The following is a 19,853-nucleotide window of genomic DNA, read 5'->3' on the forward strand; positions in this document are numbered from 1 at the left end:
AAATCTTATTGTTAAATATGTAAGAATATTTCGGAGAAATAATTATATTATATTTCTTTGATTATGTTAAGTAATTAGAGTATGGCTGAGGTAATGAACACTTCTACTACTACTACTATTACTACTACTACTACTACTACTACTACTACTACTTCTACTACTACTACTACTACTACTAATAATAATAATAATAATAACAATAATAATAATAAATATAATAATAACAATAATGCATGTAATATAAAAATGTTTTTTAGTGTCTGTAACTTAATGGTATTTGATGCTTCGACAGGCGATTATGTGGCAACTATTTTGATTTAGCAAAATAAAACAATTTTCTATCTCTTTTTCAAGCATGTGGAAAAAATGCTTTTATGTCCTCTGAAATGTGAGGATATGGTGTTTTTCTCCGTCTTGCATGATAGTGCAGTAAACATCTTTAGGTTTTGGAATGTTGATCAGAAAAATAACACTGATAATAGTCTAAACTCGTCCCAGTGGCTTGTGGATTGTAGATTGTGGGGTTAAAACAGACATTTTTCATATTTTTTTGCCAAATAATTGATTGGTTGATTGATAGATTAAGAAAATAATAGGCTGACTACTTATAAAGAAAATGATCATTAGTTGCAGCCATGCTTCTATGGCTTTTTTTCTGGAGTATCTTTTATTGAAATCAGTTTGACTTTGACTCAATGCTCTGTGATCACTGTTTCCGTGACAGGGAATCCACCTCTTCATTCCTGCTCTGATCAGATATCACAAACTGTTCTGAACTCTTCCAACATGGACTGATTCAACTCACTTCTAAGGAAACGACACTTCATGTCCTCTGCTGCCGCTGCACCGCCTCACTGCTATTTCCATGCGCTTTCATGCAATATTAATGAGATGATCTGAAGACCTGTTGGAAGTTGCACTCTTGACATTGCAAAAATTAAACATCCACCAGATGAAAGAGCTGCATCAGTCCCCGTACTTATACCTTGTTCTTGCAAATGTTTGTTCTCCTGACATAACATAAATAATCATGCTTATCGTGTTACAATCAAAGCGGAGGGGGAACTGAGAGGCGGCAGTTCAGGCCTTCACTTCTGATAAAACCTCCATCAGTTTAATTTACTGCAAGAGCTACTGGCTTGCAGGTTCGAAAAGGAAGAGATGACACATTTAGTGAGAACAGAGAGAGGAAGAATAAATTCATTTCTCTACAAGGGCCGATTTGTAGTTTATAGATAGGACTGTTTACTAGTAATTTATGCTCCGTCACCATTTAAGGTGATTTTATTGTATCTGAAGAGGTCCTTGGTCTGAAGGAGATTAAAATCAGGTTATTAAAACTGAGATATAGCCAGTATCAGCTGTTGGATCCATTACAAGAAAGATTGACCCTTTATATAAATATTTAGGTTGTTTCTTTGCCACTGATCTGACAACAATAAGCAAATTATGTACATTTTTGGTCACATATACCAGATCACAGCAACTAGTTTACTGAGCAATAATCACTTTGTATTCATTCAATTTCAATTTCATTTCCATATATGTGCAACTCTGTTACTGTACATATTTAGTTTACATTGCTCATATTTTTTATTTTTTTAGATAATTGTATTTATGTTGCATTTGTTTTACTTATTTATTACCTTTACTGAGTGTGTATTTTCAAAATTTCCTCAGTAAATCAATAAAAGAATTGTTTTATCTTATCTTATCTTATCATAATCTTTCTATCTTAATTTGGCCTAAAGGGTGATTTAGTTTTGTTGAATTTGAAGAGGTTTAAAAATTAGATTAGGAAAAACAACTGATATCTTATCTTATCTTATTGTGTCTTAACTTATCGAATATTATCTTGTTTTACTACAGGTGATTTTTGTTGTATTTGATGACGTACTAGATGAGTGTCAGTTTAAAAACAGAATAGAAAACTCTACTGATATCTCATGTGTATCTTCTCTTCTTGTCTTATTTTGTCTCATATTATCTTATTAAACTATTATTTCATATTTTGCCTTGGTGTTGTGTGGGAGCCTCTGAGGTGAATTTCTGTCTCTCTCTCTCTCTCCCCCCTCTCTCTCTCTCTCTCTCAAACGAGCCCATTTTCACCCCCACTTCAATGACCAAGTTTGCAGCAACAAATTAAGACAAGAGAAAAACACTCTTTCTAAACTAACGAGATGAGAATAAAGAGCTGGCATCGTCCCCTCACTTATATAAACCACTTGCACAGGCCGGGCGAGGAAGATGCTGCATGTGTGAAAAGTAGGTCTTGTTATTGTCGGGGGAGGGCTGGCCGCGTCCCCCGCGGCGTGATACTGGCGCTCGGGCGTAGGGTGAGGCGGCTCCGCGACTCACTGACGCCAGGGAGCGAGAGACAGAGAGAGAGAGAGAGAGAAAGAGAGAGAGAGAGGGAGGGAGAGGATAGAGGAGGACGGGTTCAGAGAGAGAGAGAGAGAGAGAGAAGGAGGGAGGGAGAGAGCTGCAGTGAAAGAAAGAAAGAAAGAAGAAAGAAAGAAAGAAAGAAAGAAAGAAAGAAAAAGGTACGTTAAACTTCTGTCTTTTAAATGTGCTAAATGTAAAGTTTCGCCGTGTGTGATTCCGCCGGGTGATAAGCGTTTCGAACAGAAAAGTAGATCCCCCGAAAACGTTGATCAACCTCCACAGCTTCAAACTTTTTTCTTTCTCTCCTTCTTTCCTCACGATGTCAAACTGTGGCTGTAACGTGTCAAACACATTTCTCCACAAGATGTGAAACCAACTTGCAGAAACAACAGAGCTTTAAATGCAGAGCTGCCTTTTACAATAACGCATGCTAGCTTACTGTAAATGTAGAAGAAACTGCAGCAACTGTGCTGGAATCAGCCTAAACCTCATTCAAATACAAGCTATGTTGAGTTTTTTTTTGCAGGAAATACACATTATTCTGCTGTTTTTAAAGCCACAGTGAGAAGCTACAGGGTTGTAGAGTGATTTAATCTGTGTTTATTGACGATTCAATGCTGATCAATTGTGAAAATAGCACATCACAACCTCCTGTGGCTCAACATGATGTCTTCATGTTGCTTGATTTGTACGTGCAAGTGTCTAAAATCAAAGAATATAGAATTGGCAATGATAAAAAGCAGCAAATCCTCAGGTTTCAGAAGCAAGAAACTGTGTGTTTGATGCATTCTTGCTTGAAAATGACTTAAATGCTGAAAGAAGTCATCAAATCTGTCAGTGATTAATCAATTAATCGACTAATCCTTTCATTTCTTCAGTGTATAAGATAGTAATAGTGGTAAACACATGGTTTTAGGTTTTAGCTTCAGGATATAGATGGATTGGTGGGCTGTTTGTAACATACACTTTTAAATGATTTATTATTTCATGCCACTAAATGAACTTACTGAATAACGAGGAGTATGTGTAGTATAATACCCCATTAGCCCCCACACATGCCATGCTTTCATATCTCCATGTCGTCCTCACTTCTTCTTCTGGCGGCTGCAGACTGGCAGCGCTTCAGACGACATGTGTCCCATGTGTGTTTTTAGTTATGTCAATGTGTTTATGAATGTGTGTGTCTGCCTGTGTGTAAGTGTTTATGTGTGAGGGGCTAGAAAGAGGCAGGGTAAGAGAGAGAGAGAGAGAGAGAGAGAGAGAGAGACAAACAGCAGCTAAGGCTCGATCTCCTGACGTTATTGAAGATGACATATCAGATTACCCAAAGGACAGGAATTTGTCCTTGTCCGTGATTTACTTCCAATTGTTTTATCGTCCTGCGTTTTCTCAAGGTATGCAGCTTTAAACCTGGTTTGGAAAAATGAAACAAATTGTGTTTTCATAGGATTGAAATCAGGGGTGAAGGCTTTTAAATAAATGGAAATGCAGATATCCTTTTCTTTAAACATACAAAACATAGCATAACAATTGTATTTGTTTCATCTATCTATCTATCTATCTATCTATCTATCTATCTATCTATCTATCTATCTATCTATCTATCTATCTATCTATCTATCTATCTATCTATCTATCCCTCATCAGGCAAAAAAAACCACTCGACTACAAGGTGTAAATATAGGTTAGCAGCATTCCTATGTCCTTAGAGTCAGTCACAACAGTAGTGAACAATGTCCTCCTGTGTGTCTGTGCCGTCACGACAACACAGCCGGCCATGTGTCGGGGTGAGGTGTCCACCCTAACACAACACTAACCCAACACTGAGTGCCGAGCATGGTTGAGATAGCTGCTTGAGACCCCATGTGTTTGCTAGTTATGTCTACAGTCATGTGTGGACTAGTGTGACTGGTGCATGAAGAATCTGATCCCACTTCAGCCTCCCCCCCCACCCCACTCCAAGTCTTTACCATACTGACCATACTGAGTTTTCACCCACTTATGTTACAATGCCATTTTTACCAGGCCAGAGCTGTGTATGTGTTTGTGAAGATGAGGGACTGCAGTGACTTTAAGGTCAGTGTCATGTGTAGTCACTAATAGTAGCAACACCTCATGTCTAACTGTGGTTATTTCAAGCTTTGCTCAGACAAAAGGCAAAGGTCAACTTTATGTGATATCATAATCCTCACTTTTCTGACCATTTCTCAACACCTCAAGAAAGGGCAAAATAGTGATAAGTTCCATTTTGCCATAAAGACACTTAATACCATTGGTTGGCAGAGACATGATACTGCAAGTTGGTCATTTAGTTCATCTGTAAAATGTCTCACTCTTTACATGTTTTACTCCACAATTCTTTAATTACGAAATTTAAAGAATCCCACAGATAAATCCCACTGATCTGTCGATAATTTGTCTGAACCATTTCCTACATAAAATGTCTGAATGAAGAGAAACATACTCATCACAGTATTCCGGTGCTCAAAGTACAGTACAGTATTACAGTACTTGATAAATTGCTGACAGTTTTGACCTGTAGCTCAACCAATTTTTGCCAAATTTGTCAAACTAAGGGGCTGAAAAAATATTTCAGACCTTTTAACTCTTACTTATCCCTCGTTAGTCAGATTTATTTTAACGGGTACAGTTTCCTGTACAGTAGCTGCTTGTGTCTGGATGCTTCAACGAGGCCTTGTCATGATTTGTATTTGTGAAAAAGCACACATTGCATCCTTGTAGTGTCACTATTCACTCAGTAATGACCCTTGAAGGCACTTACTCCAGAAGTGCTCGGTGAAGAGAGCAGATATATGAGTCTCTCTCCAAAACACTCTCCCTGTCTTAGATCTCGGGCTTTGCCGTCACTCTCTTCCCCCCCTTTCTCTCTCTCTCTCTCTCTCTCTCTCTCTCTCTCTCTCTCTCTGCACCATGCCCCCTTTCTTTCCCTCTCTTTCTCTCTTTATCTATCACTCTCCCTCTCTTCCTGCACTCCTCTGTTTATAGCCGGTGACTCCATTGAGCGGAGGCTAATGGAGGCCCGATCCAGGACCCTGCTGATAAATAATGTAGCTTCTTTATAATGCCCCGTCCCCAGGGAGGGTCCAGAGAGCATCATTACTGCCTCCTCATCCTACACAGCCCAGACCTAAATTGATTAACAGACACTGGAGCGGTGCAAAATGATCCATGGGGCTAGTGTAGTGGCTAACAGCTCGCACCAGGTGGGCCAAAGCCTCCGCCTGTCAGTGTCGCATGATCCCACTCTGTGCTACCATTAGCCCCAGTCTCTGCCTGATGGGCGAACGGATGGCCATAACAAGCCACCGCTAACGCAATAGAGACCGTAGCTCGGACTCAGCTGTAGGGAATGTCAGTTGGTTTTATGGAGCTCTTGTGTAAATGATGGTGTGTGTGCAGGCATCTGTGTCACTGACCGGGTTAGACACAGGTGATTAGACACAACAATTGAGGATTACATACAGTACAGATATTCAATCCCCTCCAAAAAAACCCCAAACATGTTGATTGTATCTACAACATCTTATAATTAGCGAAAGGAATTTGTACAAAATCTACAGAAAATGAAACAATAATTTGGATAATTGACTTGGAGCTGAATCGATTTATTGATCAGACAATTGGAAACTTTTTTGTGGTGATAAATAGATAGAATCTTGCAGTGTCTGATTCTGGGATTTGTTCTAAGATATATATCATTATATCTTAATGCTCTTTTGGTGGAGTCATATTTTTCCTGCAAAATTCCCCAGACATTTTCATTTCCAGCTCCTCACTAGTGTTGTTTTTGGTTTTCTTTGCGTAATATGACTCTTTGCTCTTTGTAACATTGTTAAATAAAGTGCAATATAAATAAAGTTAATTATTATATTTTTATAAAATAAGACATTTGAAAAGGCCAACAAAGCAAACAGTTGCTCACCTTGGGCTCTGGGAAGAATTATTTCGTATGTACTGTGAAAATAATCATCCATTTTTAAGAGGAGTCTACGTCACTAACCAAATCTTTCATTTCTGAGGGATTCACATCTGCAAATCAAAGCTTTGTTTATGGGATTAAGGATGAGGATTTCAAAATCAAGTGCCAAAAAATACCTTCAGTCATAAATAATAGCACAAAAAAATATGGCAACAGGAATTGATCAGCACAGGTGCAGTTGAAAGTCAGTTCACAGAAATAACTTTCAATTCAGTGCATGCATGATTTTTTTTTATATTTAGAAAATCAGCTAACTATAACTCAATATACCAAAGGAAATCCGAAGTGAGATAAATGTGAGAGTGTAAAAGTGTGAGTCAGAATGTTTAATGATGAGCTTTTTGTATGAGCTTTTGTTTGATTGAATCTATTCAGCATTACTTTTGACCGACAAGCATCAAAACAACGTCCATGGGAATCGTTTAGAAAGCTGGTACCCAAAACCAGTTCATGTCTGGCAAACATCCCATTCTATACATAGGTATACGAACAGGGAGGCACAATGACGCCTTTATATTTTGACTGCCTCAACTCTAAACTAGCATTGTCCAAAGACGCGGCACAAAGCCATATCAGACCCTTTAAATAAGCATGTGGTCAGGACACCAGTCGGATAGCACTGACTGTCAGTATCCAAGTAATATGGTCTCCAGCTGCAGCTGAACGACAGGAGAGCACTGTGAACCGAACTTTCTGGAATCTTACATCTGAAACGGATTAAAGCGTCTTTGTGCGGCGAGGCCTGAACTCGTGCTGATAGTGCTGACTGTCAGTGAGAGGCCATCAAAGCCGCTCTGTGGCGGAGAGTGGATCAGAACGACTCCCTCAGTGCGTGGGTGGTGACCCTGGAACAAATGTGGTGTTTTGTTGTGATGCTCCGCATTCAGCTCTGAAGTACATGTTTTGCTTTGTGTGAAGATGTGTTGAGTCACTTTTGCATCGGTTTATAGCGACGCCACTGTGTGGAAATGTTCTCACTGGGTAATAAAGTCCTGACGAGACTGGTGTTACTGTTTACACTGGGCATCTTGCATGGAAAGATGTGTCGGCCCAATATCTGCACTGTGTTTTTACTCACTAGATGTTTGACATTAGACTTGAATGTTGGCAGCCTAACTCTAATAGTGTGTGCGTGTGTGTGTGTGTGTGTAGATTAAAAGTGTTACTTCCAGATGCTGCCACCTTCGTCAGACATAGTTTGCAGTTTGTCTCGTTAGTCAGTAATTTTATCAGGTTCACTTTTATCATTGGGGTAAATTCTGAAATATTTCTGACTAGGAGCTTTTGCTTTCGACACCAAATCCTCCACCTTGTCGCTGATCCGATGTGACTTTGCTTTGCTGCTGCACAAAGCAGACACTTTCAGTTTGGAAATTGAACCAATTGGGTTTTATTAAAAATATAAACACACAGTGCGGGAAGTCATCACATCATGCAACGAGCTAAAAGCTAACTTTGCGTTTGCTATGATGTCGTGAGAGATGGTGATGAAGATAAGTGTTGCCTTTATAACCATCCTTAATAAAGGATGAGTTTGAATGAAGTTTCAAGAAACATTACAGATGTTCAGACACTTCAATGACTGAACATTTCTGACCCATTCTCCTCCACAATGAAATTAATCATTTTCTGACTCACCCCACACCTGTTGAGAAACTGTTAAGCTCAGCAAGAGGAAGTGATGTCGCTGGAGATGACTGATATGAATAAGTTACATAGCTTGGTTCCTGTGTTTATATGTATTATGCTTCCACTTAATTTCAAGAACACAAACACACACACACAACACACACACACACACACACACACACACACACACACACACACACACACACACACACACACACACACACACACACACACACACACACACACACACACACACACACACACACACACACACAAGCTGCTTTCAGACATGCACTGGACTCTGCAGTTTCTTTGTATTTGTATGTCAGGGTGCTGTAAACATGATCATGTGATCTCGGCAGCAGAGTTAATACGTCACTTCCTGCCTCTGTCTGCTGCACCCAGCTGCTCCACCTCTCTCCTGAATAACGCTGAGGATTGGATGCTGTTGTGAACGTGTGTGTGTGTGTGTGCAGTAAACCTCCCTCCGTGTTGTGCATGTGTAAAAGGCAAACTACGGGTAAACTCCGTAGCTAATTCTCCAGATTTTACCCAGAGGTCATGTCTGAAAACATCCATAGACACACCCTGGTCCACTCATATGTCACCTGAGCCCTCCCTCATATAGTAGTTCAGTTACAGTAGATCAGCCTCTCTTCTGATGAGCCAGTATGATTCGAGTGTCTAAGCTAAGTATAGTTGTAACTTGCAGCTTTCCAGTCAGTGTGGTTGAACAGTTGTAAGTGTCCACGCGCTCTTTGTACGCAGCACCTGTGCTCATCAAACTTCCCTGTTTGTCAGTATGATGCGCTCGACAGATACAGTCGCTGACAAAGATAGAAATTGCCGTTCATCCCGTAATCTGAAAGGGCCAAGAATAACTGCAGAGCAGTCTTAATGATGTATTTGTTCCTGCTCATTGGAAATCCAATATACTGCGGGCTTTACTGTCAGAGAGTGATGCATCCTCACCCGTGAGTCATTACGGATAAAAGGTGGTGGATCTCTGACAAGCTGTTTATTCGATTCTGGGACTACATCTGGACATTTATGTGCAGCCAAACCTCAACCATAACTTTGTTTTGTCTCCCTAATTGAATTAAGAAAAAAAAAACTTGAAAAGATGTTGGAACTGGAAGAGTTCCTGTTTAAAAGCTCGACTCTGTGCCGCTCCTGGCTACTGAATTGCTCCTGTGGGACCCAAGTGAATGGGCACATTTATCCTGGGCTCAATGTGCACTTCCTTTTTATCGTCCCACACTTTCTGCCAGATTCCTGCTCATTACCAGTGTTTGTTGGTTGGTGATGTTGAAGCTTCAGGGAACATTTGCTCACTGATCGTCTCCTAACTCTGAAATCTGAAAGACCTTTTCTTATCTCATGTAAGCTTTGACTTACAGTCGGCATATCAAGTCAAACTTTAAGAATTTATTTCCTTAATCATTGTATAACAAGTTTTATATCACAGCATTGAAGTGTATCTATTGAAAAATTGCAAGAATTACGTTTTTCATTTTTAAGCAGAAATATCAAAGATTTGTATCTCAAATGCAATAATTTGCTGCTTTAATATCTTTGGATTGGTTGTTGTCTAAATAAACAGTTTTATTTCTAAAATGATGGCTGACATTTTTTCAATTCAATTCAATTTTATTTGTATAGTGCTTGTATATTATCTTCAAGAATCTGACGATGTTATTTTGGACTCTCTCTTTTCTGACTTCATTATTTGAGAAAGTAAGCAGGAGATTAATAGATAATGAAAATAGCAGCAGCAGCGATGTAGAATTTCTTCAGCTGCTGGTTGATTTGAGCTTCCATTTATGTATTTGAACTCTCCAGAGAGTGAATCAGGCGTTAAACCTGCAGGTCTCCTAAGTTATGTCGGCTGCAGACTGGATGTGAAACCTCTTTGCTGTAAATGACCTATTGAGTGGTGGTAATGTGACAAGCCATACGGACAGGAAGCTATCTGCAGAATGTCTGGTCGGGACTGATGTTCACAGGAGGGCGTCTGTTGTGACTCCTCTGCCATTTTCCCAGAAGCCAATGAGTGACATGGCCGTAACAGCTATAACCGACATCGCCGCCTCATCAGAGGTTTTTCTGGTGAGACATCAGAGCCGGTGAGGTAAAAGGAGAAGGGGTCGGTGTTCGCCACAGCTGCAGGAACTTTGTGAGAGAAAGGATGCAGCCAGTTGAGTTGGTCTGCAGAGTTTCGAAAGGAGATGTTTGCTCATAGATGTTAACTTACCTCTCCTTTTTTTTTTTTTACAGAAAGTCGCTCTGAAGAGGATCTGACCTACGCCTTGGAAGTTGAGGATTATCTGAAACTGCACAAAAAAAAAAGACTCAATTAAAGTAATATATCGTCCCTTGTCTTCTGAGACTGGACTGTCCCCCTTCACTGCTCACACCTCCTTTTGGACTGAAGGGAGGGAGGAGGAGGGCGGCTTGTCCATCATGAACGTCACCTCGCTCTTCTCCTTCACTGGCCCAGCGGTCAAACAGCTGCTGGGTTGGAAGCAGGGAGACGAGGAAGAGAAATGGGCAGAAAAGGCGGTGGAAGCTCTGGTCAAGAAACTGAAAAAGAAGAAGGGAGCCATGGAGGAGCTGGAGAGGGCCCTCAGCAGCCCAGGTCAGCCCAGTAACTGTGTGACAATCCCCCGCTCCCTGGATGGACGGCTGCAGGTGTCCCACAGGAAAGGTCTGCCGCATGTCATCTACTGTCGGGTGTGGCGCTGGCCCGACTTGCAGTCCCACCATGAGCTGAAGGCCCTGGAGTGCTGCGAGTACCCATTTGGCTCCAAACAGAAAGATGTGTGCATCAACCCCTACCACTACAAACGAGTGGACAGTCCAGGTGAGTTCTACATGACTGAAAAAAGAAGGGTTGAACCTGTGTCAGTGCTGATAATGACATTAAGCAGATCAGCTATGACAGAACTGATACATCTTAAATACAGATTCTATGACAATGTTAGTATGATAATAGTTTATGGATGACCTCATGTTACCCTTCATGAAAATAACTACAAATTCAGATATTCTCATTTTAAATGAGGTAAAAAAGAGAGTATTAAATCACAAATGTGTACCAGATGATTGAGGTATCAGATTCAGTATCAGGAGAGTTGCAGGAGTTCAAGGATCATTTCATTCATGGAAACTCAAACCATTTCAAATTAAACTGAATTAAAAGAAATCCAGATTTTCTTAAAAACGAGGCAGCAAATGAAAGGCAACACACAAAAGTCCATTATAAATTCTAATAAAACAAATAACCAAGAGAAATCAATTCTGAAGAAACCCTCAAGGAGAGAATCAGAAAAAGATACTGACCCTTTCGCTTTATTTCATTGCACAGCCTTTAATGCAAAGATGGTGGGTCAAACTATTTGGAAGAAAGTGAGGATGAGCTGACAAGATAGAAACTGCTGTGTGCAGCGTGATGTGAAGTGTGTAAAGGAACGTGTGTGTATGTGTGTGTGTGTGTGTTCGTTCATCTGTGTGTGTGAAGCAGGAAATTCCATCTGGGGCAGAATGAGGGCTTTGTTTTGAACCCCCCCCTTTTTTTACTTTTAGGCACACATGTACACACACACACAGGCACACACACTCCCATACTTGCACCATGTTACTAGAACAAGGACACACGCACACACATTCACACGTGGCTGCATGCACCGTTTCTCTCAGGATGGCTGGAACAGGAAGCTGGCCACCCACACACAATGGGAGGAAAAAGTCGTTGCCTGCCTCGCACACTTTTTGTTTTAGCAGCGGGTGGAAGACGGGGGGGGGGGCTAAGGTGATTCAACCCAAGAGCACCTGTCTGTCCACACTCCCCCTCCTCCCCTTCCCTTTCTTTCTTAATGCCACCCGCCGACGCACACACACACACACACACACACACACACACACACACACACACACACACACACACACACACACACACACACACACACACACACACACACACACACACACACACACACACACACACACACACACACACACACACACACACACACACACACACACACACATCCTGTCAATCTCCCATCACCAAACACCACAGCTGTCCGCCTGCTCCACATATAACCGTTGCAATAAACTGCTTCGTTGATGCACGGGTCCATTGCGGCACACATGGTCTACCTGCAGCCACACTGACAGCGAGCGCGGGGCCCCGTCTAACATTTCTGCACCAGCTTTATTTATCTGCGCAGGTATTTATAGAAACAAGTGGAGCGTATCTCTGTGGTTTGTACTGCACCTGAATAGACCTCACATCAGCCAGGATACTTAACCTAAGTGATGAATTCCTCGCCTCACAATGTCTTTTCTGAGCAGAAACCTGAGAGTCTGGGCCAAATACTGCTGGCTCCAACTAACAGGCCGGAAGCTGACATTTACAAAAAATGCAGGGACATCTGCTGATCATAAAAAGTGTCAGAAATTTGTTTATGACGTTGGATTCAAATAACTAAAATCTTGAATTTTATGTGAAGGTTTTGCATGGGTCTGATTGTGCACAATTTCTGAAACGATTAGTTTATTCAGTGGGTCGTTTTAGCAGAAGACTTGGATATTAACTTCTCGGATTGATAATCAATTTAGGCAGAGCTAAAGATGGTAATTCACAGAAAAAAGTGGGATAATATCTAAGTGGTCTTTATACAACTAAGACATTGGAGATTTTTCTTTAAAACAACATTTTACAGCTTCAACATTAATTTGATGGTCCACTAACTTGGAATAGGGAGAGTTGTACTGCTTCCCTTCCAGCTTCTCACCCTGAATGTGTGTTGTTGCTCTGTGTAACTTTGGTGAGTGGGCACGATCTCCTGCGAGAAGTGTGGAACTGACTGATAGTCGCAGCTTTAATTGTCAGAATCAGGCCCAGCAAGTTTGAGAATATTGCTGAACTGTAAATCAGTTGAAAAGACTTAAAAGTCATTTCAAACAGCGTTTATATCCAATATCAAGTGAGGAGACGTTTCAAATATGAAGACTTCTTGGTGTATTTGTTACAGCGGCTGCTCTTCTGGTTCAGGAAGCTGAGGATCATGGGTAAACTCTACTGTTGAGATGTGTTTCAGTCGGGTGATCGGGACTTCACAGTCAGAGCAGCTCAACAGTTAGTGGACAACATTGCCTGCGGTGACCTCACATACCCTGTGTGGTCAGAGAGACAGCTGGTTTACACAGCATGATGACTGACAAATTTAGATTCAGTATATAAACTGTATATCACCCACACTAATCAGTCTCCTACAGGTTTATTTAGGTACTAGAAGAGCTTTAAAAGCCCTCCGTGTCACATGGGTGTTTTGTTTACTTATGAGTCGATACATTTTTAAAGGATTTCTAAATGTAACCCTCCTACACACTGGAAATCATAATTCATATTTCTTTTTCTAAATTCTTTTTTTACGTCTGCCCTTCTCCTCAGTGCTGCCGCCTGTGTTGGTACCGAGGAACAGCGAGTTCAACGCCAAGCATACGATGCTGCCTCGCTTCCGCAATCCTCTACAGCAGAATGAGCCGCACATGCCCCAGAATGCCACCTTCCCAGAGTCCTTTACTCAGGCCAACACGATGACTTTCCCGCAATCGCCGGCAAACAGTTACCCAAACTCCCCGGGAAGCGGCAGCAGCAACACCTTCCCTCAATCACCATCCAGTACCGACCCCGGCAGTCCGTTCCAGATGCCAGGTTAGATACAGCAGAAGATTATCCACTCATCTTCCTCGTCCTCTGTAGTAAAGCACAACAGAAGCTAATTGTACTTTGCTCTGCCCTCTTCTCGATGCAGAGACTCCGCCTCCGGCCTACATGCCCCCAGAGGAGCAGATGACTCAGGATTGTCCCCAGCCTATGGACACCAACCTCTTGGCTCCACCCTTGCCCGTAGAGAGTAACAACCGGCCAGGTAACCATGGGACTATCTCTCTCTCGCTCTCTGACTCTCTCTCTCACTCACACACTAACACACACATACCCATCCTTGTGTTCACACATCGCAAGCATAGAACTGTCTGCACCTGCTTGCCTTGATCTGCAGGTGCAAATATTTCTGGGAAGTCTGGCTGTTTTAAAGTAAAATGTTTTCTTATGTGGTCAAGCTCCAAATACAAAAAAAGAGAGCAAACCTTCAGTGGGGTTGTTAGGGCCACGTTCTGTCAGATCAGACCTGAGCAGCGTGTGGAAAAGGATCTGTTTAGTTTACAGCGAGGCTTTGTCTGCGGGTGCAAACCCAGGGGAAGCTCAAAGAATCAGCCAATGAAGCCAGGCCTCAGAGCGGTTTTATGAGACCCATAAAAAGCCAGAGCTTATGTCACCTCTGCTGGTGGTAATGACTTGAAACTCGTTAACGATTAAGAGTCACTAATTACCTCCAACTTCCAGATCTGAAATGTGGTGCAATAATTGCCGCTATCACGACTTTGTGGTTTTACCTTTACTGCATTGGGCAGACACATCTGAGCACTGCGTTCATGAATTTGTAATAGGCCATGCCATGCACATGTAATGGGATCCAGACTTTTGATTCGAAGGAAAATTCTGTTGTTTTATAGTTTTGGCCCTAATTTCTCTTGGTAATAATAAGAACCTACTCCCTAAGTTTATTGCTGAGTCCTGGGAAAATGTGATGGGGGAAGACAAGAGTAGACAGGTTCGAGATAAATCCCCAGGTCAGACAAACAAAGGCAAATGGGAAAAGTAGAACCATGGAATGTAAACATCCATCACACACCAACATTTTGTATTTTGTTCTGTCGTACCATACTGAGTGTACATGGCAGAGACAATCTTCCTTTCCAAAGAGGGACTCTTGCTGAAATTTCGAGTGCCTTCACTTTTGCTTTTACTCAAAGACTGTATGTAAAGATTGCTGCCATTTTGTCCCGAAGACATAGTTTGGAGCCAGAATCTGCGCAGTAGCGATCAGGGAAAGGAGTTGTTGTAGCGAAGTCTCACACTCAACCAATCACGAGTCAGTCCGAGCTGTCAATCATGATGTTTCACCTCTTTTTCATAGCATCAAATAACTAATTAAAACCAAACTCACTGTGAAAAACATGAACTTGGACATACATCAGTTTGATAAGAACTACATCAAAAGAAAAATGTATTTGAAGTGTACTTTGACTTACTAGTTTGGTCCATGTCCCATCCACAAACATGGAGGAGGCAACTAGCCACAAGGGGGCGATCAAGACGCTTTGGCTTCACTTCTTGGGAGCTGTCAGGTGGTCCATGTCATGTTTTAAGACAGTCTTTGGTTTTACCTTGATTTAGTTCAGTGGTTCCCACTTTCCGTTTGTTCTGCATTCCAATGTCTGTGAATCTACAAAGTGATTGCAGTGCAAATCAAATGTTGTTTTTAAGCCTGGAAAGGTAAATATACACTATTTTAATGGAAAAGTGTGAAAAACAATTTTGTATTACATTTATTTTATACTGTGGTAATTATTTTGGGACCTCTTGTTTGGATCCTGACCCTCTGACTGAAATACTCAGGCTTTGTTGTTGACTTGTTTACAATATTTCTGATCGTTCTGGCTCATGTTCCTTGCGTTGTCAGGCCGTGTGGTAGCAGTGTCACCGAGCACAATATTATAGCACATAAAAACAAAACTAAAAAGAACAATGGACAAAAGGCAAATAGAAGTATAACAAACCTTAAAAATGTTTAATTGCGGAAGTTAAATTGAAAGCCGGACGTTTGTCTGAACCTTTGTTTTCCACACCTGACCTACAAAGTGTACTTTCTTTTTATCATAATGCTCTGGAGGCCCAGAGTTTCAGCACATGGTGACAACAGTAGCGGGAAGAGCTGTTGAAATGTTTGCTGGAAGTGGGAGTACGGGGAGTTTTAAAGTTCTTTTCCACAAGCTGCATCCTGTACAGAGGAGTTCTATCGCAGTCCAGTGCTGGGAAGAGGATAGACAAAACACACCTGCTCGCCAGTACCGAGCCACAGAGGAAGTTTGGGAGAAGTATGTGCTTAGATAAACATGATTTATTCCCCTTCTCTCTCAGAGAGGGTGAGGCCAGCTGGCACTGGCTCACCCCGAGATACCAGGCACAGAGAGCATGGCCAGGCCCGTTCTATCGACTGTCAGCCTGCTCAATAAAAGCTGGCATGCACACCACAGACAGTCTGCGTGCTTTAGGATGCATCTGCATTGATTTTGGTCAGCGTAAATGTACACAAGTGTAGCCAGTGAGTCCTATACGTTTATTCAAATTATTGTTACGGGCTACAGGGGACGATTTGGAAGAAATAACAATGCGTAAGATTTACAGCCGAGCCCCTGCTGGGATCAGAGGATCCTGGCAGCTTGTCTGCACAGAGGAGTCTTAAAAGCACATTAAATGTGTCTGCTTGTGTCTCTGCATGTACAATGTGCTCAGCTCATTGTTTTGACCTGTTAATGTGTTTCCTGCGCAGATGTGCAGCCCGTGGCCTACGAGGAACCCAAGCACTGGTGCTCCATTGTTTACTACGAGCTCAACAATCGTGTCGGCGAGGCGTTCCAGGCTTCCTCCACCAGCGTGCTCGTCGACGGCTTCACAGATCCCTCCAACAACTGCAACCGCTTCTGTCTCGGCTTGCTCTCCAACGTCAACCGCAACTCCACCATTGAGAACACCCGGCGGCACATCGGCAAAGGTGCAGTATGCAAACCCCATCAATGACGAGACATTTCCGACGAGACAAACATTTTAGTGTATTGATTTCTAGAATGACCACAATGGTGTTTAGGAGACTTTGAATTTGCAGATGACAGCAACACCAACGCATTCTCCTCTCCTGCTTCCTCTCAGGTGTCCATCTATATTACGTCGGTGGGGAGGTGTACGCAGAATGTCTGAGTGACAGCAGTATCTTCGTCCAGAGTCGTAACTGTAATTTCCACCACGGCTTCCATCCCACGACTGTGTGTAAGATTCCCAGCGGCTGCAGCCTGAAGATTTTCAACAACCAGGAGTTTGCCGAGCTGCTGGCCCAGTCCGTCAACCACGGCTTCGAGGCCGTTTATGAGCTCACAAAGATGTGTACCATTCGCATGAGCTTCGTCAAGGTAAGCGGCTCAGACAAGGAGAGAAAGTACAAAATGTTTATGTCAATATTCAGTTTAATATATAGTGCTAATTATCAGTTGAGATTTATAGTTGTGCAGATTTTTATAGTCAAAAGTATTAACTTGTTGTCAGGTGTCAATTCTTTATTAAACAAAAAAAGAATCCTGGAATTTTTGTCCTAGTTTATTTGACTTATAAACTAAGGTGAAGATTTTATTCAATACATTAAGTAGTTTTATTATAAGTAACATTCATGGTGCAAACAATAAGAATTAATCTTTTACTCTCCTGCTGTAAAATAAAATCAGCAACAACTATGTGTTTTCTCCTCATTCCTTTTTTTAAATAAAAATGTATAACACAGTTAAGTGTAGTGAGCAGTATATTATAAAAACTAAATATTCAACGACTTGAATGTTTGCACACATGCAACTTCTTAGTTGTTTTTTTACAAGTGGAAGATTGTGCGTCACCAGCACGAGAGGAAAAACTGTTTAAAATCATCCGATCTTTTATTTTTTTGTGAAAATCCCCACATTCACACTTGAAAGTCCAAATAATTTGAAATGGGAGTTTATTTAAAACATGAGAATGAGTTGTGTCCCCCCCCCCCCTCATCCTAAACCGTGTGTTTCCATGTGTTCCAGGGCTGGGGAGCAGAGTACCACCGGCAGGACGTGACCAGCACACCCTGCTGGATTGAGATTCACCTGCACGGTCCCCTGCAGTGGTTGGACAAGGTTCTAACCCAGATGGGCTCCCCCCACAACGATATATCCTCCGTCTCCTAGGCTCCAATGTCCTCAGCCCTGTGGCTGTCTGCACCCCAGCATTTTTGTCTAAGTAGCAAGAAAAGGGGCAAGCTGGTCCCAGACTGGTTTGTTTTTCAGTCAACAAGCGATAGAGGTTGAGACTAAAACACAGGCTGATCTGGGACCTGTCGAGTTGGACGGGTTGGTAAATGGGTTGGTTTGTTCTCTACTTGAAGGACGTCTGAATTGGGCACATTTACAGACTGGGAGAGTAAAGTGAGCGTGATGCAACTGGAAGATACTTGATCTTTGTGACCAACTGTAATAATTAGACCATCACACTCATCATGGCGCAAGTATCCCCCCCCCCGATTCTTGCTCCCACACGTCTCTTTTTGATTGTTCTATTATTCTGAATCATAACTAGTTTGCATCTAAATATTCCCTTCAGCAAAAAACGAAAAACAGATACATGTGTGTAGTTTAAATAATTATGGGACATTCCAGGTCACCGAAATTTGCAGTTGGCGGCTAATTCCTGTCTGACTGCAACGAGGATGACGGGAAAAGTACTTACAACATGTACAAAGTTTGCAGGGACTTGGAGGACGAGCAGTATGACAAACAAATTTAAATCATCTCCAGACACAAGAATGCTGTTTCCTCAAAGTCTTCACACATAAAATAAATGAAATCCCGTATCACAAACCATGTAAAATAGTAAATTTAAAGGGAGTTTGAGAGTTCAGGGTGGGGTTTAGTGTGGGCGTGGCACTAAAAGGGCATTTCAGACCTAAATGGCTCACGATTAAATGTTGCTCATCTTGTGTTATACTCGTGTTTCAAATGAATTCTAAGGAAAAAAAAGAATAGTGTTTAGATATATTCACTATTAGAATATGTGCTGTGCAGTCTGGTTTTGCAAAAGCATAGTTTGGTTAGTGTAGTGTTACACATGTAAGGCTGGTAGCTGAACATCACACGAGGCAGAGGTTAGTTTGTCCTTTGCTGTTCGCTCTGCAGCAAATTCACGATGTGTCAAAAATGGAGTCACATTGAGGACATAAATATTTCAGTGGCCGTGCTTCATTCTCTTATTACATTGACTGAGCAGAACTTGTTTAATGACTGTTATGGGGAAATGTTGAGCATTCAAATTTTAATTGTTGGCCGAGAGGAGGGTTATCGGTTACTGATGTCCCAATATCATTTTTTTTTTTAATAAATGGCAGATTTTTGCCATTCAATTCTTTTGTGCTTTCAGCAAATCCTCTTTGCTATTCAACTGTTATACTCTTAACATTCTTTTTGTATTTTTGAACATGTCTCCTGTTATTTTTGTGTGTGCACTTTTTTGTTTTGATTTGTTTTGTTTTTCCTCTTTATGTTTTTGCTCAGTAAAGCTCCCAGAAAAGCAGTTTTATTCCATGAATATCAAGTCTCTACTGGAAGAATCAATAAATTTGTTTCTTTATTTGCAACATGCGTGTCTCTTGTATGAACACTGTGTCGGGGCATTTCTTTCTGTCTCTTATATCACAGGCCACACATGCTTAGGAAATGCATCATAGTAGTGTCGGGGAAACATCAACCACTGTGTGTGTGTGTGTGTGTGTGTGTGTGTGTGTGTATGGGAGAAGACCTTAAATTAGGGAGGCACAACAATTACAAGTGCATCTGAAAACCAACTGTACATGGAAATTAATAAAATCCTGTGTTTCCCAACACATTGTGACAGGACTGGAACATTTAGAGCAATCCTCCAGGAAGCTTCCCTAGAAATCACTGACTGAAAGTGTGATGTGTGTGTGTGTGTGTGTGTGTCTTTCTTCCTGCTGGAGTTTCATTCGACTCTACATGTGGGTGGTATGGTTGCATGGTGGTTAGCGCTGCTGCCTCCCAAGAGTTTGCATGTTTCTCCCAAATTCCACAGATGAACACGTCAGGGGGAGAATGTGAAAGTCTATGAGTGTCAGTCTGACTTGCA

At 41.6% G+C, this 19,853-nt stretch overlaps 1 protein-coding gene across 1 annotated transcript; it reads left to right on the forward strand.

Moving 5' to 3' along the window:
* Window positions 1–2,477: 2,477 nt before the first annotated feature.
* Window positions 2,478–19,347, forward strand: smad1 (SMAD family member 1). Its single transcript, XM_035176165.2, has 7 exons — window positions 2,478–2,543; window positions 10,292–10,877; window positions 13,473–13,736; window positions 13,837–13,953; window positions 16,480–16,701; window positions 16,857–17,113; window positions 17,762–19,347. The coding sequence occupies exons 2-7, from the start codon at window positions 10,478–10,480 to the stop codon at window positions 17,903–17,905; spliced, it is 1,404 nt and encodes a 467-aa protein (XP_035032056.1). The 5' UTR covers window positions 2,478–2,543; window positions 10,292–10,477; the 3' UTR covers window positions 17,906–19,347.
* Window positions 19,348–19,853: the final 506 nt, after the last annotated feature.

This window comes from Hippoglossus stenolepis, chromosome 2 (assembly GCF_022539355.2).
Source record: "Hippoglossus stenolepis isolate QCI-W04-F060 chromosome 2, HSTE1.2, whole genome shotgun sequence".
Classification (NCBI taxonomy): domain Eukaryota; kingdom Metazoa; phylum Chordata; class Actinopteri; order Pleuronectiformes; family Pleuronectidae; genus Hippoglossus; species Hippoglossus stenolepis.

Coding starts and splice junctions, on each gene's coding strand:
- smad1 (XM_035176165.2), top strand. CDS start 10,478: ATGAACGTCACCTCGCTCTTCTCCTTCACTGGCCCAGCGGTCAAACAG. Junction 13,737..13,836: donor CAGTCCGTTCCAGATGCCAG/GTTAGATACAGC, acceptor TTCTCGATGCAG/AGACTCCGCCTCCGGCCTAC. Junction 16,702..16,856: donor CCGGCGGCACATCGGCAAAG/GTGCAGTATGCA, acceptor GCTTCCTCTCAG/GTGTCCATCTATATTACGTC.